General features: G+C 38.9%; 1 protein-coding gene across 1 annotated transcript in view; it reads right to left on the bottom strand.

Moving 5' to 3' along the window:
• The window catches only part of LOC139128518 (sonic hedgehog protein-like), a 40,827-nt gene that overhangs the window by 13,925 nt on the left and 12,070 nt on the right, over nucleotides 1–14,832 (bottom strand). Inside the window, exon 2 of the mRNA XM_070694284.1 lies at nucleotides 3,561–3,822. Coding sequence (XP_070550385.1) covers nucleotides 3,561–3,822 — 262 coding nt within the window. The remainder of the gene's footprint in view (nucleotides 1–3,560; nucleotides 3,823–14,832) is intronic.

The raw sequence follows: 14,832 nt of genomic DNA, 5'->3' as shown, positions 1-14,832 counted from the left end.
AGAGTGCGTGTGTGACTGGAACACGGACAGCAGACTGAGTGTGTGCAAAATGAAATGAAATACCAACAAAGATCCAATGCAAAGTCATCGTCTGGTGAAATTTGAACACTAATTATTTGCATCTTGATAACCAATGAGAAGGCAGAACACGATCGAAGAATGACTGCACATTGAAAGTATGGTAGTCGTTTGCAGTCATTGGCAGTCAGTGCATATCAGCTATAGGCAGTATATCTGGTCAAATGAGGACAAAGTCGGTCAAATGAGGACAAATCTGGTCAAATCAGGACAAACTTAAAATTACAGAATCTTCTCAACGGAATATTAATGGACATTAATTGAGAGATAAACTTCCGATAAACTTGAGATATCTGTATGCTATTAACGATACAAGAATCAGTGTGTGTATTCTAATTGCAGATACGCTCAGTTCAAGTTGCATTCACCATTGTAGTGGCTATGTAGAGATTTTGGCTCGTTCAGCAGTTATTTTGCACAAAATGATATTGATAATGCAGCATGGGCAGTGATATAACCAACTACATTGCAAGCTGCGTATTTCAAAAGTCATAATATTGCATTGATGACAGGGATTTGAAGCCTCATTATTGTACTATATTAGTCTTGTACCAATAGTAGCATGTGGTAAGTTCACCAACACAGTTGTGTAATCTAGGGGAAAAGCTGCTTACTTAAGTTGATATTTGACATTAGAACTATCAGCATTTTACTGAAGAAGAACTCGGCGTAATATCGTGAATGGCTTACATGACGTTGCATCATGGGATATGTTTTTCTATTTAGTTTCAAGTTAGGATAATTATCACAACAGATTTATAGGTTTCCGGTGACTTCCGATGGCGGCTTATCAAATGTCAACCACTCCATTCAGTTACACCAAGGGTCTAACTAAACACGCCGTGCTCACTGCTTGACTTAGTTTGGTCACAGCTCTTTGAATACAATTAAGTTATCACCTCTCGGCCTCACTCACAAAAGACTAACTGTACCGTACTCACTTATCACCATGGATACAGACTTCATCGACAATTTGGAGAAAAAAATCGCTCTTTTCAAAATGTTGTTTATCAGACTGTTTCAGTTTGCCATTCGACAAACAGCCCGCTTGTCATTCTATCAACATGTGTTATCTAAGCGTTTAGTATGTCACCTCACTTCAACCCTGATAATGCCTGACCATATTCGATAAAAAAAGCATTCATATTTGCTGTTGTAAATAATGCAACCACGTGTTGCTAGATTTCACTTCCAAATTTTAGGAAGATGACTATATTAATCTAAGTTTTGTCTTGTCGACAGAACTATCAGTTGTACCTTAATGGCAAGACTGCTTCGCTACGTCATTTACTAGACTGCTTTGGTACTCATTACGTCATTTACTAGACTGCTTTGGTACTCGCTACGTCATTTACTAGACTGCTTTGGTACTCGCTACGTCATTTACTAGACTGCTTTGGTACTCACTACGTCATTTACTAGACTGCTTTGGTACTCACTACGTCATTTACTAGACTGCTTTGGTACTCGCTACGTCATTTACTAGACTGCTTTGGTACTCATTACGTCATTTACTAGACTGCTTTGGTACTCGCTACGTCATTTACTAGACTGCTTTGGTACTCATTACGTCATTTACTAGACTGCTTTGGTACTCGCTACGTCATTTACTAGACTGCTTTGGTACTCGCTACGTCATTTACTAGACTGCTTTGGTACTCGCTACGTCATTTACTAGACTGTTTGGTACTCATTACGTCATTTACTAGACTGCTTTGGTACTCACTACGTCCTTTACAAGACTACTTTGGTACTCATTACGTCATTTACTAGACTGCTTTGGTACTCGCTACGTCATTTACAAGACTGCTTTGGTACTCGCTACGTCATTTACTAGACTGCTTTGGTACTCATTACGTCATTTACTAGACTGCTTTGGTACTCATTACGTCATTTACTAGACTGCTTTGGTACTCGCTACGTCATTTACTAGACTGCTTTGGTACTCGCTACGTCATTTACTAGACTGCTTTGGTACTCGCTACGTCATTTACTAGACTGCTTTGGTACTCGCTACGTCATTTACTAGACTGCTTTGGTACTCGCTACGTCATTTACTAGACTGCTTTGGTACTCATTACGTCATTTACTAGACTGCTTTGGTACTCGCTACGTCATTTACTAGACTGCTTTGGTACTCGCTACGTCATTTACTAGACTGCTTTGGTACTCGCTACGTCATTTACTAGACTGCTTTGGTACTCATTACGTCATTTACTAGACTGCTTTGGTACTCATTACGTCATTTACTAGACTGCTTTGGTACTCGCTACGTCATTTACTAGACTGCTTTGGTACTCGCTACGTCATTTACTAGACTGCTTTGGTACTCGCTACGTCATTTACTAGACTGCTTTGGTACTCGCTACGTCATTTACTAGACTGCTTTGGTACTCATTACGTCATTTACTAGACTGCTTTGGTACTCATTACGTCATTTACTAGACTGCTTTGGTACTCGCTACGTCATTTACTAGACTGCTTTGGTACTCGCTACGTCATTTACAAGACTGCTTTGGTACTCGCTACGTCATTTACTAGATTGCTTTCGTACTCGCTACGTCATTTACAAGACTGCTTTGGTACTCATTACGTCATTTACTAGACTGCTTTGGTACTCACTACGTCATTTACTAGACTGCTTTGGTACTCGCTACGTCATTTACTAGACTGCTTTGGTACTCGCTACGTCATTTACTAGACTGCTTTGGTACTCACTACGTCATTTACTAGACTGCTTTGGTACTCATTACGTCATTTACTAGACTGCTTTGGTACTCGCTACGTCATTTACTAGACTGCTTTGGTACTCATTACGTCATTTACTAGACTGCTTTGGTACTCACTACGTCATTTACTAGACTGCTTTGGTACTCGCTACGTCATTTACTAGACTGCTTTGGTACTCATTACGTCATTTACTAGACTGCTTTGGTACTCGCTACGTCATTTACTAGACTGCTTTGGTACTCGCTACGTCATTTTATTCTCCATACTCTCACCAGGAAAGTTTATGTCAAAAAGGGGCTATTTTTGCTATAGCCATTTTCCGAGTGGACTAATAGTCCCTTTGAACTTTGACCTTGTGCGTTGGTTTTAGCTGTCTGTGGTCAACCCTTATTTATATCTGAGAGACTGGAAGGGTTCAACAATATTCACTTTATTTAAACTGAACCATCAAAAGGTTCAATTACTTATTATAATGACGGCAACTTTATGAGAACCCGGACGGTGAGAATGAAAATGTTCAGGTACCCGGAGAAGCATTTTGTCTCATCGGAAAAGCGTTTCAATGGTTGTCAGAATATGGTAATAATCAGACTCAGAGCAAAACCGGATTTCTGATATTCGAGTCTAACCAACAACTAGTTGACTCTTAGCTATTACATTTAAACGCGTCAAAATTCGAAAATCACATCGCAGACCGTTTATCCAATGTAGCTGTTCATACTACTTGGATCGAAATGAATCTATTATCTTACCTGATCTGACGGAGCAGTGTACATGGGATTTGGATTCGAAGTAAACCCAGTCAAATCCTGCCTGTACGGCCAGTCTTGCTAACATTCCGTATTTTTTCTTGTCTCTGTCGCTTGTCGTAATGTCTACTGCACGTCCTTCGTAATGGAGTGAATTTTCTGCATGGTGTCCATCCTCGTCCCAGCCTTCCGTCACTCGAAGTTGAATACCCTCCCACTGGTTCATGACTAAAATTGCTAGAGAGTTCAGTTTATCTTTGCATCGCTGTGAAAAAGGAGAAAAAAAGATATTGGGGGTAAGATTAAGGCAGCATCGCTATATTTTATTACGATATCAAGCAATATGTCGTCATTTGTTGTCTTGCTTTGTTTCTTCCCATACAGTTTGTTCGATGAATCAAATTACATACAATAGAGTGTATGAGTAGGGGAGGGATGAAATAACCGACAGCAGAAAAAGAGGAAAACTTTGACGAGAAGGAACTCTGATCATCAAGGGAAAGGTTTACTGCGTTTCTTGATGAGTTGTCCCGTTTTTTTCGACTTCAAAAATGGCAAGCATTGTCAACGTTGTAAGACATCAACTTGAGGAGGCAGCGTGGGGTAGTAGGGTAGTAGTTGGGGTACTGGTCTCACTATCGGAGGATGGCGAGTTTGGGACTCCAACACGGTGTTGCGCTCATGAGCAAGGCACTTTATTCCTCATTGCTCCATTTGATAGTGGGTAATGGGTACCGCATCCTGTAATTGGGCATTGTCTGTTGGATGAGTAATACCGGATTAAACCTAGCATTCGGTAGAAAGTCACTCAAGCAATCAATGCGTGTTTCATATCACAAGACTTTTTGCGTCAAAGTTACGAAATGTTTGTCAGAAAGATTGTTCAATGCAAGAATTGTCGTTTAAGGTTTACTTTTCCCACGGACGTCTCATAAGGTGGCTGATATAAGTGTCTCCCTCCTACGTTTTCTGCGACCAAATACACTTTTTGTCGAGGAATTAGATCACTGCATATCTCTCTGAGAGCTTAAGATGAAGTTTTCAACAGACGATCCTTTGTTTGCATATTATTTTTGTGGTTATTTTTGGAAGGAAATTGACACGTGATGGGCTGATATCGTAACCAAAAGAGTAACGACAAACTGTGGTCGATTGGTAGCTATCAGTTACGTCATCTGAACAATTCATCGAATCTATGGTTACATGACATTAGAGCTATCACGTATCAAACACATCGAGCATTTTGGTCCAGACACCGGGGGATTAATGCCGATAATATATTTATTTTTCACGTTCAGATTCTAGTGTACAAAAGTAAAATGGTTTTTGCCTTCCTTCAAGACATAGCACAACGTTATCTTCTGAGATATGATAAGATTAAGATAAGAGTATTAAGCCAGCATCTCAAGGACTAGCTTGGGACAAAGTGCACACTTGTCACAATGACAAATCTCATCAGTAAAGATGTCTGCTCAGATACTCAATCAATGTTAAAGACGACATCAACCATTTTCTGATTTTAGAGACTGCAAATGTAGCTGAACATAGGGCAGCCAGTTTCAATCCCACAATGCATTATGATACGACTGATCATTTTTATGTGTCTGACACTCAAGGTCAATTCGCAAACTCACTCACATCTCGAAACTCTTCCATAAGTTGAAAGAAAATACAGGCATTGTCCGCTCCACGGAAATCTTATCCGTACATGTAGCGATATTAAAATTTGCTGGAAGTAACTGTTGAATTGATGTAAATAATACAGAAGCGAATAATCCAGCAACACTGCGCATATTACAAGACACCAATCGGGCAAAACCTTTAAAATTTTAGATCTAAATGTGTATATCATAGACTTGAAGTAGACTGGAAATTATTTTGTTTTCCAATAGGAAAAGAGTCTTGAATGGTGACCAAACGAACAAACCTTCCCTAAATCTTGGTCTGACAATTCTGAATTGAGCTCCGCTTAATAATAAATAATTATTCTTTAAAACATTTTCTTCGCATCCTGTTTGTAAACAGTGGATTGCAAATCATAATTAAGCGGAAGGATTCACTATTATATTATGAGAAAAATTATGACAAAAATTGTTACCAATAGACAGAGCAAGGTCATACGTAGATGGACATAAGAGTGAAGGACTGCATGTACTCGGAAAGGAAACACTTGAAACTATCATTGGATGTCTATCTCTGACTAAATTAATGAAATAACCACAGTTTTCTTTAAGAACCATTATATACAAGTGTCCCAATGTTTCTAACATAGAAAAGTCAGTTTTTTTTCTATCATTTTCTAGAAACGTGAAATGTGCAGCTATCGTTGTAGAATCTGATAGGAATGATCCAAGGTTGAAACTTAACAATGGTCATTTACAGATCTCCATAATTGTGTTGTTTAAGGTGATATGGAGATTATGGGCTGTAGATTTGAAGATGGTACTGTTTCTATAGCAAAGATATACTGTAAAATAAATATTGGACAACTTAAGATAGGCAAATGACGTCATAGGAGATTGTACTGTTAGTGTGTAGGGATACTTGATGATATCCACAATGAACCAATGTAAATTGAGGTAGGTCAATTAAACCATGTATTTGATTATCTTATATGTGTGTGTTTATCCCATAGACTAAGTCAACCAGTACACCATGCACTGCTCCCAGCATGCAGTGCTCCTGCATTCCTGGAATCAGCAGCTAGTACAAGTTGGGGGAAAGGTTCGGGGATTTTGAGGGGAAATGGGGATCAGAATCTGTTTTGGGGAGCTAGCTCAAAATCGGTTACCGGGGAGGGGCCTAGAATCGGTTTTGCACGTGACGGTTTGATCATCTAACGGCCATTATTTATTGCCTGTGTACCGGGTAATATTGACTGGGTATGTACTACATGAAGTCTGTGTACCAGGTAATATTGACTGGGTATGTACTACATGAAGTCTGTGTACCAGGTAATATTGACTGGGTATGTACTACATGAAGTCTGTGTACCAGGTAATATTGACTGGGTATGTACTACATGAAGTCTGTGTACCTGGTAATATTGACTGGGTATGTACTACATGAAGTCTGTGTACCAGGTAATATTGACTGGGTATGTACTACATGAAGTCTGTGTACCAGGTAATATTGACTGGGTATGTACTACATGAAGAGAGCGAATCTTGATCACAATCTATGAAATCTTACAAGACGTTATTTAAAAGTAAAGAATAAATCAATCAACTTTGAGCAAGATAATGAGTATTCAAACCTCTCTAGAGAATTGCAATGTCAGAGGAGATTTCAGTCACGATACTATCTAGGACACCGTCTTATGATTTGCCTTCCTTCTTGAACACATCTGTATCTGTACATGTATTTGCCGAACACTGCGTGGTGCCAGCACCTTGTCAATGTGTCTTTAGAAAGTGGCGCGTACATAAATGCGTCTGTCGACAGAGGTTCTTAAATTTGATAAGGTCACATTTTGTTGACATATTACGAACGTTACACATGAGGTCATTATCTAGACCAAAGTCAAGATCAACGAAATCTGCTCGTTGCGTCCATGTTTTGATGTGAAACGGAATTTTACTTACTTCCAACACGTACAGAGTAAAATTTATGCGCAATATCTCTAAAGATATCATTAACAAGTCATCGTTGATGACACAGTCCCCACTTGTTAATAATGGGTACTTTGATTACATGTCCTCAGGGAGGAAAGAGTCCTCTTCATTAATTAGGTCTGTGATAAAAATACTTTGATACAGATGGCGCTCAATGGCCAAGAATGAGTTCCATGGTGATGAAAACATAAAACCAATGTAGGCCACCATCCTAAAGTTCATAAAATGAGTCAACTAGGAATTAATCAACAGGATGTTGCAAAACATTTTTGCATACAATTCTAACACTTAACAGATTATCACTGGTACCATATTTCATAAAGTTTGATGCAGTATTTACAACACTATGAGATCACATCTGTATCAAGTTTCATCACATTTGACGTTGTATTATGTGGCTATATCACCCTAATTAGAAAAGTTCATTACTTATGCAATTACAAATTAATTAAAATGACACTGATAAATGTCTTTTCAATGTTAAAGCAATGTGAGCTTAACATCGGTTAACATCTGTATAAAGTTTCATGAATTTGATGCAGTACATATTTCTTGACATATCAGCCTACTTACGAAACTTCAATAATTGACATGTTACTGCTACATGACGTGAAACAAATTGATGAGCATATGTATGAAATAGGTCAATGTCAACTTTGAATGATACTGGTGGAAATATGTCTGAGTTATGGCTCTGTACATGAAACATCGTAATAAAATGGCTGCCTAGCAACCATATTGGATCGTATCACATAAAAAATCGACGTAAATATATATGACATAGGTCAATGTCCTTGTACCAACTTTGAATAAAATCAGTTGAGATATGCCTGAGTTATGCCTCTGTATATAAAAAAAAATCGTAACAAAATGACCACACAGCAGCCATATTGGATCGTATCACAAAACAAATTGACTTGCATATCTATGACATTGGTCAATGTCCTTGTACCAACTTTGAATAAAATCGGTTGAGATATGCCTGAGTTATGCCTCTGTATATGAAAAAATTGTAATAAAATGGCCGCCTAGCGGCCATATTGGATTGTATCACAAAACAAATCGACGTGCATATCTATGAAATTGGTCAATGTCCTTGTAGCAATGTTGAATAAAATCGGTTGAAACATGTCTGAGTTGTGGCTCTGTACATGAAAAAATCATAATAAAATGGCCGCCTGGCGGCCATATTGGATCGTATCACAAAAAAATTGACGTGCATATCTATGACATTGGTCAATGTCTTTGTACCAACTTAAAATAAAATCAGTTGAAACATGTCTGAGTTATGGCTCTGTACATGAAAAAATCGTAATAAAATGGCCGCCTGGCGGCCATATTGGATCGTATCACAAAGAAAATTGACGTGCATATCTATGACATTGGTCAATGTCCTTGTACCAACTTTGAATAAAATTGGTTGAAACATGTCTGAGTTATGACTCTGTACATGAAAAAATCGTAATAAAATGGCCGCCTGGCGGCCATATTGGATCGTATCCCAAAACAAATCAATGGGCATCTGTATGACATAGAAGTAATCCTTGTACCAAGTTTGAATGAAATCGCTTCTTGCATCTCTGAGATATCTGTGTGAACGGACGCACGCACGCACGCACGGACGCACGCACGGACATGACCAAACCTATAAGTCCCCCCGGACGGTGTCCGTGGGGACATCATTAATAAATTTTGCTGTTCTGTACGAAGAATTAGAATATTAGGTGGAAAATGGGTTTGCATCTCTAATGAGTTATCGGTTTCAACTCATCTTCGACGTGAATGTCAAGTTCTTCCGTCCCAATTTCGATATTGTTGTGTCATTATACTAAACTGTTATCTTATTTTTGTCGTTATGATGTAATATGAAAAGAAAAAGTATAATTTTAGTCAAAATCGGGCTTCACGTTGGACTTTCATGTCGACCGTACCATTGGTAAATTCGTTGAGTACATGAGACTAGACTTTGCATGACATGAAGTGTCACTGACGCCTTATTGGCCAGTCAATTTGAAGTGAAGGCCTTGTTGGCCAATCACCTAGTTGGGAACGCCTCATTGGCCAATCATCTATAGTTGGGAACGCCTCATTGGCCAATCACCTAGTTTGGAACGCCTTATTGTTCAATAGCTTGACCATTGGCAAAGTTTGATCTTGCTCGGTGGCAAAGCTGGGTAGCGGTAAGTATAGAGGAGAGAAGACGTCCATGTGAATAGATTAAATGCCAGACTGTGTTGAAGGACGTAAAGTTTATGCAGATACATCAGACATTGAGAGCGGATCAGCGAGACTGACATGATTTGTCTAAGAAGTGTCTGCTAACGTGCTCACTGCATTGAACATTTATCTTAAAACCTTAGAAGAAAATGTCTAAACAGATAGATAAATGCATATTAATTATTGAAAATATGAATGGTACATCAGAGATTTTATGGTATATGCAATTCACTACTTCATTTATTTTTTTTCGTGGGTTTTAGAAAAGTCTAATTTGTACTAGGGACCGTTGATACGCTAGGCGGACAAGTATTTGAAGTATCGTGTCTTTCTGCCGAATAATGTGTCGGGTTTCGTGTTTAGTATGTATGTCAGTCATAGTTCCTTAAAATATGACATTAAACTGGTCCAATAATCATTTCCATTCAAGGTAATGCATTACCAGGTCCATGGGACAATTGTGATTTACAAATTTAAGAAGGACCATTCTGAACCACTGATAGTTAGTGGTGGTACCAGGTGTCCGGAATGGGTAAGCGTACCCTGCTAGCATGCTACACCCGTCAGGATTGGTCCCAAAATTGTCTAAATATTGTATAAAGTGATACAGTATATGAATCACTGTAATAAGTCACAGCCGGGAATGCTGTCGCTAATCAGTTGAGTGATTGAGGTGTCATATTTGGCCACAATGTCGTCATATCGACCGTAGAACTTTTTGGATGTGTATCCCTGTCTCACTAGTTTTGATACCAATAAGCTGTGTCTCATTTGAAAATCATTGTGAAAATAACTCCTTGCTACAGACACGATGAACAATCATATGGATGTGGTATTTTTTGTCTTGAATTAATCAAAGTGTAGCCATTCTACTTCAGTATTGGTTCTAAATAAGCTGTCCTCAGAGATGTCAAAGCCAGTAGACATAGACGTTATTAGACAGGCAGATATATCAAAGCCAGTAGACATATACGTTATTAGACAGGCAGATATATCAAAGCCAGTAGACACAGACGTTATTAGACAGGCAGAAATATCGAAGTCAGTAGACATAGATATGTACAGACCGGCAGAAATCATATACATTTATACACAGGCAGTCTATATAGACCGGCAGAAGTCATATACATTTATACACAGGCAGTCTATACAGACCGGCAGAAGTCATAGACATTTCTACACAGGCAGTCTATATATGCAAATTAGCAATGGGAGCAATAACATCACTTAACAGATCACCTTGGGCAAAATTATCTTCATGAAATTCAAATTTAATTTAAATGTTGCTATGATCCTAACACAACTCCAACAAAGCGAAGGAGAAGGGTAAGAGGTCAACCAGTGTCGCCCGATGTGTTCAGGTCTGGATTTTTTATCAAATTTGATATCATCGATTGATTTCAAGTGCAACAAAATGAAGAAATTTCAACTTTAAGGTTGTTCGTCTTATCAGACTCTCTTTGAGTGAAATTTGTTAAATGTTATATGGCGGATAAGTCACGTGATTTGCAATGATGAACTCAACCAAATCGGAGTAAGTTAGGATTATTTCCATGTCTTTGGTGTTGTGCATTGGACACGTTTGAGCTAATCATTGACGAAAATTTCATCGAAGAACAAAACACACACCAACTTTGAATGTCTCCGAAATGATAAGCAAGAAGTACCAGACACCAAAGTTGTTACATGTGCGAAAACTGCCAGTAAGAGAAATGAAAATGACTTTGGCTTTAACCTGCTGCAGTTTCAGTATGTCAATTCTATACTACATAGCTTAATTAAAGCAAAACGACAAACATATTGTAGACTACATCAAATCTAATGTCCAGTCGATGTCAAAAACAAAGTTAATGTTGGAAGTGTTCCAGAACAAGTCTACAAATTAACAAAAAAGCGTACAACGAACAAAATTTATTTTAAAGAGTATTTTGCATTATAATTAGAAGTAAACTACACAAGATATAGGCTCCTTCGTTTGCAATGTTAGTATCGCTACATGATGAGTGTTTTACCCTTGCCCGTCATCTCAGTGAACACGGCACATATTCCATTTTATCAGAGTGGGGATATTTTGAGATTCATCGATGAAATTTAACTACGATATCATAACCAATGACTTCAAGTTGTTGTTTGCTTCTTTTTCTTCTGACGAAATAAGTCTATTTTCCAAGGTGTGGAAAGATACGCGTATCAAGACTGGACCGATGAGTGAATACAAACATTGTGAAAATCTCACCGAAGGGTACACACACTAATTCACATCACAACGATCCGTTTTGGATCTGAAATCTTCCGGAAAAGGCATCCCTCCTTTACCGAACAGTCTAAAATTACGTCCAGCAAGAATTCCAGGTCTACAAATTCTTGTGCCTTTGTCTATTTTACAGTGTAATTTGATAAGGCTGAAAATTTCAGCAAGTCAACAGAGTAAATGGGCGGCATAGAAGACGCTATAGAGGAGGGATCAGAGACCCCAATTTACCATGAGCTTTACTTTACAAAACTACTACCGCAAAGAGAACAGACACCATTAACGGCGAGGTCAACAAACTGTCAAACCGCTGGAATGAAAAGTTTTTAGAAGACATTCTATCATATATTAAAATGGATAATTTGTTACAAATATATATTAATATATTAAATTAGAGTTCGACGTAAATATAATTTAAATTATGCAAAGGAATGCATGAAGATCGGGGCAAGGACTAGAATAATTCCGATGAAATACTTCAGTGGTACTCACCAGATACTGATCAAACTAACACAAGCTACAAAATTAAAATAATTATTTGAAATATTGCTTTTGTCGCATTGTGAATATTGATTTTCTCGTTTTCTGCAGATAAGAAAACAGCTTTGTACGTAGCTGTGTTACTGTAGTACCTTGAAGATTTGAAATTTGTAGTTTGTTGGTATTTTCATCGTTGCTTGAAAGGCATGGATCACAAAAAGGTAGATAATATCGCTCTCTCAATTTTAAATTAAAAATTACAGTATGTCTAAGTTCGTTATACTCCTCAATCTATAGTATTTAATATTGTTGTTGCTTGCCGTCTAGTAGTAGTTTGGATGTCAAGCTAGCAATTAATTACACATAATCCATTCGATTCCGGTCTCAACACTTAAGTCACGTCCTGATTATTCAGCTGTTTTCGTGGTTGCTATGGAAATAGCGGCGTCCTTGTGAAATTGGTGGAGGCATGTGAGAGAATATAATCACTTAAACGCGTTGAACAAAATAAGTGTTAATCAGATGAACTTACAGCAATACATCAATCTGGGCAATGCTTTGACTTCTAAGCAATTAGAATATTTATCAAACATAGCAATTGTTACTGACCAAAATCATTTAATAATAGATATATTTACAAACAGTATTGTTAAGAATATCTTCTGGAGTTCAGGGATAAAAAAACTAGCAAAGCAACCACCTGTTTGAGAAGTGTTTTTGTACAAATGTTCTGAATCGTGTCAACCATTTCAGCGATGAAACTTTGGCTCAATGGATGGCATTTGAACAAGTACTGTCACGTGACTGTAAACTGTAATAGTGTTTGCTTTGGCAAAACACTTTGCTTGAAGTATTGTAAGCCAAACAAAACTTCAAAACAAGATTGTAAACATCCAGAGGTTCGGCACTTGCATAATTTGTCACATCGACACCGGACCAGTAACATGAATTTGTAGACTTCGCTTTGAATATAGCGATTTTACATTCTGTCGATTGAAAAGAGTCACTATTTTCACAATATTTTGTCATTTTTTATCGGAGATATCTAATTATCGTCACTCTTAAACATTTTTGCAGACACGCAAGCCCAGTGAAAATACCTACATGTACAACCCTGCCTACGTCAGTTCAGATTAATAGAACAATAACATACTTTCTGGCGTGTTTGTAACAATACTCGTAGTTGCCGATCAAATGAAAACTTTTCTGTCAAACTTCAGCCTTAATCAAGAGTACAGCAACACACGTCATATCAATGCAGCTAGGTTATGCAGCATGGTGATTACATTTCTCAGGTACAGCTACCGGAGCTATTCATGGAAAAAAACTATTCTTGGAGCAATTTCTTGAGGGCACTTCGAATTTTAATTTTGCTTGGGCAGGGGACATATTTTTAGCTGACTGGGAGCAGATTTTAGTTTTTTGTCGGGCAGGGCAGATATCGATAGATTGGCCTGGGGACCGGGATTGGGAGAGGGGAAGTTACTTGTAAAACGGGTACGGGGAAAGTTGAGCCTATTTATAAAATTATATTTTTTAAATATGGGGAAAATCGACAGGTTTTTTTCATCACAGTTAGGGAAGCTTCATGTCTGCAGGGGAATGATAAAATTTTAAGGGGAATTTTTTTGCCACAGGGCAAAGGAACATCAAAATTAGCAATGGGGAGGGGATTTAGCAATGGGGAGGGAAAACAGGCAAAAATATATGAGAACAGGAAAAACTGAAATTTGAGTGCAGAAGGGTAAGTCGGAAAATTTTCAGTTGGAGGGCAAATTATGAACAGCTAATTAAATACTCTATGGACTTAAAATTAGTCAGTTCATATCATAATAAGGACCCCTTTAGAAGTGCATTGTTCGTTGGCTTTCTGTGTGTTAACTGAAATATCAGTGAAGGCGAATAGACGGAGCGAACTCCAGGCTGTCACAGATTTCATTCTGCGTTTTATGCAGAGTCACAGTGGAACCAAGGCAGTGGAACCAAGGCAGTCACAGTGGAACCAAGGCAGTCACAGTGGAACCAAGGCAGTCACAGTGGAACCAAGGCAGTCACAGTGGAACCAAGGCAGTGGAACCAAGGCAGTCACAGTGGAACCAAGCAGTCACAGTGGAACCAAGGCAGTCACAGTGGAACCAAGGCAGTGGAACCAAGGCAGTCACAGTGGAACCAAGGCAGTCACAGTGGAACCAAGGCAGTCACAGTGGAACCAAGGCAGTCACAGTGGAACCAAGGCAGTCACAGTGGAACCAAGGCAGTCACAGTGGAACCAAGGCAGTGGAACCAAGGCAGTCACAGTGGAACCAAGGCAGTCACAGTGGAACCAAGGCAGTCACAGTGGAACCAAGGCAGTGGAACCAAGGCAGTCACAGTGGAACCAAGGCAGTCACAGTGGAACCAAGGCAGTCACAGTGGAACCAAGGCAGTGGAACCAAGGCAGTCACAGTGGAACCAAGGCAGTGGAACCAAGGCAGTCACAGTGGAACCAAGGCAGTCACAGTGGAACCAAGGCAGTCACAGTGGAACCAAGGCAGTGGAACCAAGGCAGTCACAGTGGAACCAAGGCAGTCACAGTGGAACCAAGGCAGTCACAGTGGAACCAAGGCAGTCACAGTGGAACCAAGGCAGTCACAGTGGAACCAAGGCAGTCACAGTGGAACGCAGACAGTCAGACAAGGACAACAGGCAGTCACATGAAAACCCATTGCCATCA

This window comes from Ptychodera flava, unplaced genomic scaffold (assembly GCF_041260155.1).
Source record: "Ptychodera flava strain L36383 unplaced genomic scaffold, AS_Pfla_20210202 Scaffold_57__1_contigs__length_852473_pilon, whole genome shotgun sequence".
In the NCBI taxonomy this organism is placed as follows: domain Eukaryota; kingdom Metazoa; phylum Hemichordata; class Enteropneusta; family Ptychoderidae; genus Ptychodera; species Ptychodera flava.
Note: the sequence above shows the minus strand (reverse complement) of the source record. Positions and strands in the feature narration are given on the sequence as shown.